Genomic DNA, 14965 nt, shown 5'->3' on the forward strand with positions numbered 1-14965 from the left:
GCTTTCTTTTTACACGATTCAGTTTATTTTAGAAATTGCAAAATTTATTGAAGGGTAGTTTTAAATTATGTTCTAGTAAAATCTTCATTGCTTCAATTAAAAAATACATCATGATTTTCAAGATGTTTTCCGTAAAATCACATCAAAAGTATATTTTCTCTGTATGATCCGAGTTACGCATATTATAAAAAAATAATACCTTGATTTGTGGTTCAATAAAGTGCGAATAAAGTATTTTAAACTTCAATTTTGTACTCAATAGTTGTTTATAACATCGTATATCATTCGTTTGCTAGAAGGGTCGTTATATATATACATCCCTAATTTTAGACTTTTGACGAGAGGGAATATAGCAGGTTATCGGCATTTGTTACAGCAAGACTGTTTGTTTGTTTTTTGGAATTTCCCGCAAAGCTACACGAGGGCTATCTGCGCTAGCCGTCCCTAATTTAGCAGTGAAAGACAAGAGGAAAGGTAGCTAGTGATCACGAATAGTGGGATTGACCGTCACATTATAACGCCTCCACGGCTGAAAGGGCGAGCATGTTTGGTGGGACGGAGATTTTATGCATTAGTTCACCCATTACAGCAGATGGTGACAACACATCAGACTTGGTCCTTAGAACATCATGAAACAGTACTTGTGTATTCGGAGGTACTGTGATTCCCTCTTCAATGTGCACTCATGCTGTCCAGTGTTTCCAGGCACAATATAGACAAGATTGGATGTTCTTTGCATGGAAATGCATTTCATCCGTTGCACAAGCAAAAATGACAATCAGCTTCTGCAGTAGGTCCACCCCCAAAATCCCAATACCTGAGCCAAGATTAGAGACGAACACCTTCGTCCTGTGGGTGACATTACCTGGACGTATTCAGAGACGTGTTTCTCTATTCACATCTTGCCATTCGCCACAATGAAGTCAGTTGTAAACATAGCCCTTTGCATTATCGTCGAAAGGTTTATGTCCACGAGAGGACTTCACCTGAAAAATGAAATTTACAAATGTTAATAAAATGCAAAACTTATGCCATACAAAAGTACACATGAGCACAGAAAAGTACACCCATAAAAAATCCGCAATACAAATCATGTGGTCATTGTAGCGAACTTTCTTCTTGCTACCTTACCCTTTGGTATTCTCAGGTGCACTGATAGGTAAGAGCATCCCGCTGATAACTAGAGGTTCAAACAGGAAAATATTTATGGAGTTTAAAACTGAATATCTAACACGATTGATTTGTTTAAAGTGATTGTACACAATGTAAGACAAAGTAAAATAATCTTTTTATTCTAAACAATATTTAACAAATAAAAAATAATAGACGAGAGCACTAAATGTCAGATGACACTTCTCTGGATATAATTTTAATATATTCCTGAAAAATAAATTATCTAAGAAAAATTCCTTTCTAGGATGAGATAGAATGGCATTATAAACACAAAAACATTAAAATCATCCATCTCATAGCAGTTCAGGCTCTATCCACGCCAAAGTGAAAGTAGAGAGAGTTCAACCCTCCAGCATTTCTTAAGTTAAACACGAGAATACCTAAGTGGGACACACGCCTTGACAGTGTGTAAGTAGCACAAGAAATAAGATCAGTACTACACAAGGAGCATTTTCATGTATGAAAGTTTATAACTACTCTAAAAGCGCATACCTATGAAACATTTTGAAAATTTTGATAAACTAACAGTTACAGTTCACTTTTCTAAAGTAAAAGTGAATATGGTACCTTTAAGTACCACAAGACAATAAGAATAAACACCAATCTCGATTTATGGTACATGATTCATCGAATTCTTCATTGTACTTCGTTTCAAGGACATTAGTTTTTACAATAAAATAGATGATCCTGAGAATCTATTTTTACCCTGAATTTTCATCCATCCCAGATGCAACAAGAAATAAGCAAAGCACAAAAAGTGAAGATCTGAAATATTAAATTTTAATTTTGAGTGGTATGTATGTTTAGAAAGGAAATTCGCAAATATTAATGTTATTTTTTTATATTGGATTAATTCCAACTCAACCAACACAATTTAACAAATTATCCGAGGTTACTTTAACGTGTGGTAAACCTGTTCTTCACTAAATTACGAAACCTAATTCCTTAACTTCATACTTTTACAACTGAAGAAGAGACGTCCTGAATTGTAACAGGCTTGGAGTGAATGGTGCTTCTTTTCAATTTGCCGAAAGATTATTTGTACCTATCCCAGTGTTACAACATAGCAGGTGACTGTTAAATAGATACATGGTCAACTTTCACACTTCTCTAGTCATTGTCCACTATTGCAAAAAATAAATAACTTCAGTATAAATTTCTTTCATTTCAATATTTTAGCTGTTTCTGCGGTTTTTGTTTTGTAAAGTTTGTTTCTTTTACAGTAAAGCCACATTAAGTTATCTGCTGTGTCCAATGGAGGGAATCGAACGCCGAATTTTAGCGTTATAAGTCTGGAGACTTACCACTGTCCCACCGAGGGAATTTTTATACTGAAAACAAAAAATTATCCCGAAATCTGTTTTGAACTGGATATCGACAGTATGTTTTGTTATAAAACGTTTGAAATGTTGAATACATTGTATTCATGTTTATTCATCTGCGGAAAAGCAACTACATATTAAGATTTCAATAATTATATGGGATCTATATGATTCCAAACGATTTTATTTTGTTAGTAACGCTCCCCAGTGGCTCAGCGGTAAGTCTGAAGGCTCACACCTTTAAAAACCACATTTTGATAATCGTAGTGGGCACAGCACATACAACTCATTGTGTAACTTTGCGCTTAACAAATAAACAAACGAAATTGTTAATAACGATTTTTTTTCCTATTTCCGATGACATGGAGCTCTGCTACAAATATCAATCTCTGACAGCAGCAAAGTCTGTTACACAAACCTAAATCAATTAAATAATTGCACAGCACTTTCGAAAGGTGGACCTTTCTTCTTCAGGGGCAAACTGGGAATGGTCGTGTAATCGAATGAATGATATATAATAGGAATTTAGTGACATCATGAAGGTCATCCGGTTTTCCATGAAATGTTTAGTCTTTTTCTCTTTGTACTGTTGTAATCATATCATTTCCGGCGCAGTGAAGCCGATGGCGAGAGTGTACGTGAAAAGGTGTTAGGGATATTTTACTTTAGAAATGAATAAATATATGTATATTTAAAACTATACTTAAGTGAATAAACTAGAAAACAGATATCAGAAAATATGGCAATTGACTAATTTATTCAAGAATGGCCAGGATTCTGCTATCAAAAACAAACGAAACTGCATAGCTTCAGGGGTTTGGTCTTTTAATTCCATTAGATGGTTGATAAGATCCAATGTATACCTGAACGTTGCTATATTCTTACCGTGATGGACGAAAATTCTTCAAATACGATAATGTATCTCATTGTTCAAAAAGCTTGACAGGCCTACTAGCTAGTATATCCAGACTGTGAATCCAAGGGTTATAATTATAATTGGTTGCTGAAAAGAAAAAACTTGCTCCACACTTTGATGCAATGGGAGCGCTATGAGTTAGCTCACAATTCCATAAGACAAGAGTAACCCGAGGGTGCCGTTGACCAAAAGCCTTCTCTCTAGTCTATCAATAAAAAAATAATTACAGCTGCGCAGATACTCCTTGTGTAGCTTTGCGCGAGATTAGCAAACGAAGAGCTAGGCGTTGATTCTTAGTCATGTTTTCTTGGCCAGTACAAACACTGGATGTCAGTCCAATCGAGATTCGCCATCACCCTTCTCTTGTGTCATTTTTTAACCATTTGCCAAACAGACTCTTCGATGAACGGTCTAGAAATTAATAAAACTTTCGGGCAACTTCCGCCTCTCCGAGTACAGCCTATTATCACGGAGAAAAATGACCAAACTATCAGTTTGGTATACTTATAAATTGGCCACTTGTGATTATATTACATTCTTATCGTTATGTTAAATAAAGCATGACTTAGATATAGAATATCGACGAGAATTGTTATTTTCCTAGATTTACATGCATCTCTTTTTCTTTCCTGGATTATGAGGAGGCTTCACAAATATAGTTTCATTTGTAATGCGATTTGAATGACGTACTCTACAAGCATAATTTTATTTCTTAGCTTCTTTACAAGCATTGGGTTAGTCTCTACGCAGATCTAATAGTTTATGAAAATAATAAAAATACAGCTAGTACACTCAGAATAGTATACAAAATATTAAACGGTTCACTGTTATCTGTTGAGAAAATGTATTTTGTTAGCAATTACAATAGGCGTTTGACTGATATAAATGGAATTTTTAAAACTGTAACTGTGTATATATTAGTCATTTATGCTTATTAATCTTAATTAATTACTTTACCGTATATATATAATGCTAGACAAAAACTGGGCTTAATCGAAAAATAACATGAATATTTTTTATTCTTTAAGTTTCCAGCGGAAATTTCCGAGCTCAAAATTCTAAACTTTTTCATTGGAATAATAGCGTAATAGTTTTTATATATTTCTCTTTAGAAATCCATTACCGTAATACACAAATCATTTTCTATCATTACTAGGTAGCACTAAATTTCGGTATAATGAAATAGTGATTATATAACAGAGGTAGCTTTTAATTTGAATATTTAAAAATTTTTTAGCCAAAAAACTACATAAATTAACGTAATCCGAATTTGTCTATTTATTCAAGTAAATTAATTACAATACCTTTATCTAATAGTTCAACTCTAATTCTTTATAAAAAAAATTAATGGTAGCAAGAATTAATTGATTTTTATATTTTTAAATAAGAATGGTAAAAAGTATTTGAAAATGTTTATATGCTAAACGTAATATTGGCCTGTTGTAAACTTTGAAGATGATCAAATTTTCACTCACCCATGTAAGGAAGAGAAATGCATAATATAAGACTCCTGCATTCAAAGTTTGTTAAATATGAGGTAAATAATATATGCATATATTATTATATTCACTTAGTTTCAAACAAAGACTGTGGGAAACCAAACTTTACCAATTAGCCAATCTAAATATAACATTTTATCAACTGAAGAGCGTAGAGTTTTTACAGGAAAACCCAACAAATTATATTGAGCACGATAAAAGGCGATTAATTGACTATCACTTTGAGTCTATAACTCAATAAGCGTTCACATATCGTTTGCTCACGAGCATTTTCACAGATTCTGTCTAACATTTGATGGGAAAAAAACTTACTTAGATATAATTATATATGTATTCTCAGAAGCTTTGGACTACTTATTTGAAAGGGTAGTAAAAAGAAAAAAAAGAGACTCGTACACTTTAGTAAAACAGCTGGGGCTTATCTTTCTTGGAAATGTACAATAAGAACAACCATTGATGCAAGTAGCCTAGGATACCACACCGGAAAGTTTGTTCCGACTTTACAGTGCGAGATACTATTATTCTGACTTGCATCTACGTCCTGTGCAGAAAAACCTCTGTTTCAGCAGCCCATTAAAGCGTAAGAAAACATTCATCATTCTGAATAGATATTATTTATTGTATTACGTTTGCCATAACGCTTTGCTGTCAGTGCTTATTTTGTTCCCTGGTTAACACTTTCTGGATCTCTCGTTTATTGTGGGTGCTTCCAACTTTTCTTCTTTGACGTCATTGTATCCAAACACAACACACTATTGGATTTGCCTGCACCCACCCATTTATCTTCTCAGATAGTTTACCAGCAAATGTTGTAGTTTCGAGTGTATCCTTGAAGATATTTGCAAACTTAACCACACCTTATGTGACACATGGGCTAAACGGATATGTCTCAGACCACAAGCTTCAGGCAAGACCATTTCTAATTTAAAATTGCTTATCAAATGTAGTGCAACAAGTCATCAGTACCATATCCCATCACCTGCTTATATGGATAGTTATAACGTCACCATAACTAAAAGTGCGGTGCGTGTTCAGCGGCATATTATGGATCGAATATTAATCCTTTCAATAGGCAGTCAGGCATGCTAACCAATAGACCATGCCCTGCAACGCACTAGTTATAACGTAATTTCAAATGTACTTTATTCTTTGACTCTTTAACTTGAAGGGTTTATTTTCTGAAAGTTGTTCCAATAACTACATCTAACAACCGTAGAAGTATTTACCCTTAATACGTTTATCGTAATTTCACGTTTGTTTTTACTGCTGCACTCTTATAAGTGTTAGCTGGCGTACGCATGTATTATCATGAACCATTAATGAAAAGCTACATAATACTAATGTTGCAAGCCCAATGTTCTTACACCTTTAAGATAAATTAAAAAAAACACAAAAAAAAAACAGTAAACAGGTTGAACACAGTCGTAAAACCCCACTATGCTAAATATCACGGTTTCTAATTTCTAACACTGATGATTTTTTTTCTATAAAGTTGGTATCACTCCACGTAATAGCTTCGACTGTTAAACCACAAAAAGAAAGTTCAATAATACGATATCTAAACATTTTAACAAAATTTAGTCTTAATAGGTCAAGTGAGGGTTTTAATTATTACAGCAAAAACAGTGCATAATATAATTTCAACTTCACTCCTTTCTGAGCCATGTACCTCAGTAACGTTTATTTTTTGATAAAAACAACATCCATAGTCAAATGTGAAACATTATTTTAGCCATTTAGAAATCATAAGGTTGTATGTGCATATGGTTGAAGCATGCGCAAATTTGTAAAAATACATTTCGACTGTGGATGTCATAATCAACAGTTTTCTTAATGAGCCTGTGTTAGCTCAGTTATGAATTATACGTTAAAAAAAAACTTCCATTATTAATATATGCCATCACATTTACCATCTAAAAGGAAGAGAATCAATCGCTCATCACATGTTTATTTTATTTTTCAACTGTACTAAATTTCGAAGATTATCCCATAAATAACGATGGTGGATCAAGCCATATGAATCTATAACATTTTCTTTTCTTCACCAAACATTAATAATTCTAATTTTAACTACAAAGTTGCATATTTAGAGTAATTTAATTTTGTATGGTATTGAATGGTTAACCTAATTTGAAAAATATAAATAAGTTGTTGTTATAAGTACAAATAAGCTTTGCTGAGAAGACAAAAATGGATGGGCGTGGTATGTCGCAAGTGCTTGTGAGAGAATGACTTCTCTTTAAAGGTATAATATCTGATCAAAGGATTAAAATTAGCTCTAATTATTGTCTGGCATCTTTAAGTATTCTTTTTACAATAACAGAATATTTAATCTTTAGGATTACTTGCATCCACTGTTTTTTTATTTGTGCAGTTCTGATGTAGTCGTGCTTGTTTCTGTAGGTGGCAACTTTTTCGCAAATACAATTGAAAACATAAATGTTTGTTATCACAATTTTCACTTAACTCAGTATCGTTAATTAAAACTAAAAAACGTCAGCAACACAAATACGTTGTTTCTTGTCTGTGCTACCCTCTTTCATCCATTTTTAAATTCATTCCAGAAGCACTTAACAAATACACACACACACACACGTTTGTAATGCATTCTCCCAAACTAGTTTTGTTAACTTTTGTGAATGTATTACAAGACAGTAAAATCAAATCCTTAAACCTACATCATTTCTTTAAAAACTAAAATAAAAACAGTCCATAATTGACCTGACCATTCGTACCTAAAACGGTTGCTGCTTAAAACAGTGTATCATTTTGCAACTATTAGGGCTTTTGATTCAGGTATCCTGTTCTAGTATTCCACTCAACCAGAGATTTTCTTTACAAGCCATGTCATATGAAGTAACAAGTCATTAAAAAAAATTAGTTCTGTGTTGGCCATTTGAAAATCTATTGGAATAGAAATGGACTATGTTTGTAACCCTTATTAACTTTTCCTTTCAGAAAAAAGGATTTGTTCTTGTTTTCTTTAAGATTCTGCAAATAAAAACACCTCAACAATGTAATTCTAGAAGTAAAAACAAGTTACAAATGAAGTTTTATGACATTTATGTTGGTTTTAAGAAATATTACATAACTGGTATAAAACTCCCATTTCTCTGAGATGTGAATGTCTGTGAATTAAAACTAATCTATAAGGGCTATATTTTTTATACAATATACAAATATTTTATGAATAAACTTAAAATTGTTGTTTTTTACACTATTCACTACCAGTAGGGTCCATATATTGCTTCATTTTGGATAATTTTATGCTTTTGCCTGTCACAATACTCAGTGTAAAGAACTAACCACAAAAATTAAGCAAAATCACTAAAATACTTGGGAAACCCCAATTGTAATTAGTAGAATCAACCATAATATTGGTATTTCTGTTCAATTCATATGTTATTATAGACTTGTACACCAAAAGTCACAGATCAACAACTCATTAGGTGCACACATAGTTTAAAACTGATTAAAAGAGCCAATGGGGTCTACACAGATCCCATCAATAATTCTTGGATTAACTCATGTTACAAATATTTTATAAGCCAATTCTCAACAACATTTCGACATTAGCACTTACTTTATAGTTTTTATTTAAACAGGGCCATTCAAAATGTGTACACTATATACAATGCTCTATCAGACCATTCTGAAACCTAAACTGATCAGTGTACATTACTCACACACACAATCAGAAATGAAACATTATTTTTGAAAATGAAACAATTTAAAATCTATGATCATCAGAAAATCAGATATAAACCGAGTAAAGCTGAATGACAAACCTTATACAGCTCTCCATTTATGCTAAGGATCTACTGAACTATGGCAGAAGTATCTTTTATCTCAAATATTATTTGGCCCATTTAGCAAGTCTCATCAACAACTATTAAACTGAAGTTTTTAAGAGAACAAGAACCTAGATGAGAAAAAGGCAGGTTTACTTTGTACCATAAAGACAACACGTCTTTTTCACATAAACCAGTTCAATGTTGACTTCCCACATCACAGCAAAATGATTCTTTTGGGTAATGACTGGAATGTCTCCCTATTATCATGTACTAAAGAAAACAGTTTGTAAGTTATGTGTAACTTTATCGGAAAAGTTAACTTTAATCCAAATGTTTATAAATGTTCAATAATTTTTACTTTTTCATTGTTAAGGGAGTTGCATAATAATGGCTAGATGTGAGCTTTGATACAACTTGCTTAATGTATAAATGTGATGTTTTCTATTCTGTTTTACATTGTGTTAATTTCTATTTTATGGACACATGCATGATTGGGATCATTAAATCATATTAAAGTAATATGAAACTACAAATGAAAAAGACAGCTACCACCCTAGAATTAAAACTAGAAAAATTACTTCGAAATAATATTTTCAATGATACAATAACATCTGTACTGATAAATTCATGTTGCAACTATACAAAAACTGCACATTATTAACACAGCATGGGTATATAAGGCTTATCTCTGTAGAAAAAAAATTACATGCTACATCACTGTCCTAAATTGCGTGAGCAGTTCCGATGACATTTTCAACACATCAGGTAAAAAAATTACATTATTAAAACACCAACACTGCCGAGGCAGTATTTTCTGCCAAAGTAAGTTCAAGGTTACAGTATTTAAATAGTTCATCACACAAAATTACCACTAAGGGCAATAATGACTACAAATTATCCACATAATTACTCAGCTGTTCTTGTGGTGTCAGCCGAGTTATATCAGAGTCATTCCTTGAAAGTCCTAGATCTTGACTTGTAGGACTCTGTAACTGGCCGGTTAGGCTACTGTGAGTTGAAACAGGTTTGGAGAATTGAGTAAGCATCATGTCATTGTTGGATGTCATCAGATCATGCCCAGGGAGCGAAGGTGTTCCACTAGCTATAGAGATGCCTGGATGAGGGGAATGTGTCTGAGATGGATAATGAGGAGAGTGTACAAGCTGTTGTCGCGGGGAAGAAACTGGTTGAGTCTGCTGTGTTGGAGGTTGACTTCTGGGTGAAGTAATAGGCTGTGGGGATCTTACAGCCTGTACCAGTTGAGCAGTAGTGGATGGGGGTGACCGTCCAGTCTGCATTAATTGGTGTGATGACTGAGGATGTCCCATCAGTCCTTGCTGTGGACTCATGGGGGAATGGTTTGGTGATGTCATATGTTGTTTCAGTTGCTGTACTTGGTGAGGCTGCATAAGTATTTGTTGTTGCTGCTGATATTGTGTAAATTGCCCAGCACTATCAGTTTGAAAATTTTGTTGATGAGGATTGAAGTTCATTGGATGGGATGGACGCTGACACTGGGCATACACAGGAGACTGGGGTTGGGAAAACTGTCCCTGTTGTTGTTGTTGTTGCTGCTGCTTTCTTTGCATTGCCAATAACTGTTGCTTCTGAAACCACTGTTGTTGTTGTGTCAGTTGGCTTGGTTGAGTAGCACCAACAATATTTCCTTGGCTAGTAACCATCATTTGTTGCTGTTGTGCTTGCTGCTGAGCTTGTTGTTGGGCAGTTCTCTGCTTGATAAAATAAGCCATTAACTGAGGACTAGTTTTTAAAATCTGCAATACTTGTTGCTGCTGATGTGGAGAAGTTGGAGACTTCAACATCTGCAACAACTGTGGCAAACCTTGGGGTAACTGAGAAGGTCTTTGAATTCCAAGAGACTGACCTGCTGCACCTTGAGGAGGGCCCATAACTGTGGGACTTCCAGAGCCAGGCACTAATACTTGGCCAGTCTGTCGAAGACCAACTTGTTCTGGCTGTGGTGAATGCTGCGGTTGAATGGGAGTGGACCCTTGTTGACTGTAGTTATTTTCCCAGTGTTTTAGAGCTCCAACGTTGGTAACTCTAGTTCCCATGGAAGATGCCATTTGTCCAACAGGCTTCTGGTTTTGATGATGGGGCTGGCTGGAAGGCAGTAAAACTGGTCCACAAGCTGCTGTAGTAACTATAGGATTACCTTTTCCATAGCTTCCAGCAGCTACAATGTGAGGTGCCTGTTGTCTTGCAGCTGCTGCTTGAACTGCCTGGACGGCTTGAAGTGCACCAACTGGAGGACCAGTGGTAGTAGGTTTTACACCAATTCCAGACTGAGAATGGTGAGGAGAGGTGTGTGGCTGAGGAATTGGAGATGTCTGATTTGATGTAGTGGGACCTCCTGGACTAGCTTGTGGGAGTTGACTTGGCATTCCACGGTTCTGCATTGTTGCCATGCTAGCAATTCGTCTTCGTAATATTTGAGCTTGCTGTACCCTTTGTTGAAGTTGTTGCTGTCTAAGTTTGTATTTGATATTCAAGCAGAATGGAACAGGACACTTAGCTTCCTAAATGGCAGAAGAAAAACATTTGTTTTTAAAAGTTGAAGTTCCAATTAAAAAAACATGCATAATAATTTTTATTACATTTAGTTGGATAGAAATAATATCTATAAATGACTGAGAAAAAAAAAATCTCAAGCTATGTTCTGATCTAACATGTAAAACAAAAAATAAATAAAATTCATAAATTTAACTACATATAGTCTCCCATCTAACACTTGATGGGAATGTAATGAAATTTTGTAGATACAACATTTATAATTAATTTTAAAAGCTAATAACTCATCAGCAGCTACTAAATATTTATTAGAAATGTCAGTATCCCTCTCCTACTATTCATTTTTTTTTACAATATATCTTGCAATTTAAAATGTAAACATCTTACATTACTTAAAACAATACATAAACTTTAACAAGACACACTGCACAAAAAATAGAAATAAAAAAAAGTTTTGATTACCTACACTAGGTAATTAGAACACTCTTTAAAACCATTTTTTAAAATTTTAATCTTAGATACTTTAACTAATTTACTATTTTAAAAACCAATGTGTCTTAAGACCTTAGAATGAGTGTATTTGTGGCGTCAATACAGCTTTAAACATATGGCCACTAACATTCTTACCTGACAATGCTTTGCATGATAACAGCATAAAGCAATGAGTTGCTTGCAGATAGGACAACCACCATTTGTCTTTCGCTTGCACATTTTGGCATGCTGGACAACTCGTTTCATCTTCTGACAACTGGGCAGCCGGCAATTGGCATCTCTGCACTGACAAGCATGGACCAATGACTGGTTACATCTTTGAATGGACAATCTTCTTGACTCCTGTGGAGTAGTTTGCTTCTGATCAGTGGGAGTTGAGCCATCATCCAAGTCAAACCCAAGTTTCTCCATTTTATGAGGATGACCATTTTTGTCAAAGCAGGTAACACAAAGATCAAAATCCTATTGTTGAAACAGAAGAATAAATTATTATAATTATGTAACTTTAGGAAATATTTTAGCAAATTGAAACCCTTTTTAAGAACAATTATAAAGAAGTATATTTTAACACTTTTACATGTATATTCTAAGTATCAAAATGCTCATGTTTATGAATAATACCACAAGTAAAAATACATTTGACAAATGTTTAATTTATCAATAACTAGTTTTTAGTAAACTAACAGATGACACTATTATCATATATATAACTGTATTCAGCTTATTTGCCTTGTGAAGAAAAAAAATGCAAGAATCTTCTATGCTTGTTTTATTCATACAAATTGGCACCTTCAATTTTTTTTTCTAATATGAAGTTAAAGTTTTGTGTATTATTTTTTATTTATTCATTTTCAATTTCACATGGATGATCTGTAAATTTTTTGAATATTTTTTCTATCACTGCATCAATGGTATCTGAGTTTAATACTGTACAATGGAGACGCACTTGTGACTAAAGTACTTACATCACAAACTGTACAGTGGTATCGTGTCTCCACATGAGTCTTACAGTTATTACATGTATATACAAAGCGATCCTGTCCTTGATTATGAAGCTCATACAACATTGCCATTGTTGAAAATTTGCAACGACGAAGGGAAGAAAATTCATAATGCTTTTCTCTAGCTATAGTAAGAAATGTGTCTCTACCATCCATCAAATCACAATTAATAAGGGGATCTGGTTCCTGGGTTGGAGGTAGATTAGCAGCTGCTTGTGCTGAATGAAGGCGTATCACAAAAAACATCTGTACCATAATAGAAATGTTGTTTTATTAAAAAATTCCAGTTTACAGTAGCAGTATTGCTTAACAAATTTAACCACTACAATTTAATTTAACATTATAAGATAATAATACTAATATTTGATTGTTAGGATACATTCACTTTTTCAAAACAATGCTTTCATAATATAAATATATGGATAAGAAAATTAACATTTACGATTTCATGTCTACCAAAAAATGAAAAACATCATATGAAGTTCACAGTATATGTAATATATACATAACAAAAACTAATGAAATTTTGAGATTACAGTAAATTGAATGATATGGATTTTGTTGATTCAAGTACAATGTACTGATGATAACACTACTTCAAAGGAAACTGATCCTACAATATGAACTTGAAGAAAAGTTTGAAATATTCTGAACTATTGGCCAAGAAAAAACAAACCTTATACTGCATTTTTCATTATAAAACAACCAATATAAAAAAAAATGGAAATTTAAAACCTGCAAATAGCGATCGTAAAAAAAAAGTGAGGAAACAAAGCAGAAGATACTGTAGACATTATTTAATCAAACTACAAATCCCTGTTTTGATTCCACCAAATATAATTCTAGGTAATAGCATTGTAGCTAGCTGATACGGTTCATGATGATTTACTGTAGCTACTGACTATTTGGTCGCATTAGTTCAAGATGTAGTAAAATGTTAAGCTGCAGCTGGAGATTTGTTTGAGAATATAGTGAGCATTTATAGTTTCTGTGTAACTAAATTCTCTAAATATAATGCATAGAAAAGGGCAAATATATGCCTAGACTAAGACACAACCTCCACTAAGCATGTTAAAATTTTTCCCAGTAGAAAATCAGCCTTTTCAAGTAAAACATGTATGTCTAAAACATCAATTTAAACAAATCTTTGTCTTTTAAAGTAATTATTCTACAAACACGTGTACTCAAATTTAATATTATGTATACTGATTTTTTTACTACTCCTTCACTTCATACATAATATAGGGGTTGGCTACCTAAAGACATGATTGTATAGTGTACAAAGCATTGAGTATGTACATGTTACAGTCATCTAATGTTCATCTATTACTGGCTGGTAATTCTTGTTTCACCTGTACTTAAGCTAACTTCAAGATGTTATAATAATATTGTTTACACTAGAATTATGACGTTTTTTAGCTTATCAAGACACATGGTAATATGTCTTGTGGCCAAAACAACCTGCAGTACACACCATGTGTTATTAACAGGAGTGATGGTTTAGTGATTTTCCATTTTCTGTAGCTTGGACTGTGGTAATCCAAACTATCGCATATTCTCAGTGGATGTGCTCTATTAGACCATACTTCAAATACCACATTTCAAGGCAATCCATTAAGAATTACATGAGATATAAAATCTCCAACTTTGATTGTAGTTCTAGGTTTTCCTTTCTTTTTTTGCACTGAAAGTATGGAAACTATATTTGATAGATCTTTATTACCCACAATTAGGTGTCACATTTTGGTCTAAATATAAACCACATGTGCAAAGTTATTCAACATAAATTGCTAAATTTTGACCAAATTTCTTGCACACACCTATGCAAAAAGTCATGTGAGCAATCAGTCTAAAATTTTTACAACAGCTTCAACTGAGAGTAAAAGAGGACCATTTTTAGTTTTTTGTTATTCAGATTAACCCTTTCAAGATGGGTCATGAGTGAAAGGCCATGTCATCTAGTTTGTTGACTCGCATTCAAAATTTTATTGAACTACTATTTCATGAATTTATGGATTCAAATTTTAGTACTATATATTACTCAATTTTTAAATTTAAAAGCAAATATTAAAAAACACAGATAAACATTGATTTTTGTGTGTAATGTGGTATGTTGAATGCAGCACTGGCTCAAATTAGATGTTTGTGAAGTTAAAATACTAAGTCTATAGTTTCAAATGAATTAGAAACTCAATTTACCAATGTCGACAAGCTAGAATATAAAATAAGAGCCTCT

The 14965-nt window shown here is 33.4% G+C and overlaps 1 protein-coding gene across 6 annotated transcripts in view; it reads right to left on the reverse strand.

Moving 5' to 3' along the window:
• Window positions 1–7956: 7956 nt before the first annotated feature.
• Window positions 7957–14965, reverse strand: part of LOC106465835 (CREB-binding protein-like) — a 122672-nt gene continuing 115663 nt past the window's right edge. For all 6 annotated transcript variants that reach the window (XM_022393785.1, XM_022393787.1, XM_022393786.1 and 3 more), the window contains 3 exons: window positions 12694–12975; window positions 11864–12190; window positions 7957–11244 (listed from right to left, as the gene is read on the reverse strand). In XM_022393785.1, coding sequence (XP_022249493.1) covers window positions 9592–11244; window positions 11864–12190; window positions 12694–12975 — 2262 coding nt within the window. In that variant the 3' untranslated portion in view covers window positions 7957–9591. The remainder of the gene's footprint in view (window positions 11245–11863; window positions 12191–12693; window positions 12976–14965) is intronic.

The sequence above is a fragment of the Limulus polyphemus genome, unplaced genomic scaffold (genome assembly GCF_000517525.1).
Source record: "Limulus polyphemus unplaced genomic scaffold, Limulus_polyphemus-2.1.2 Scaffold2067, whole genome shotgun sequence".
NCBI lineage: Eukaryota > Metazoa > Arthropoda > Merostomata > Xiphosura > Limulidae > Limulus > Limulus polyphemus.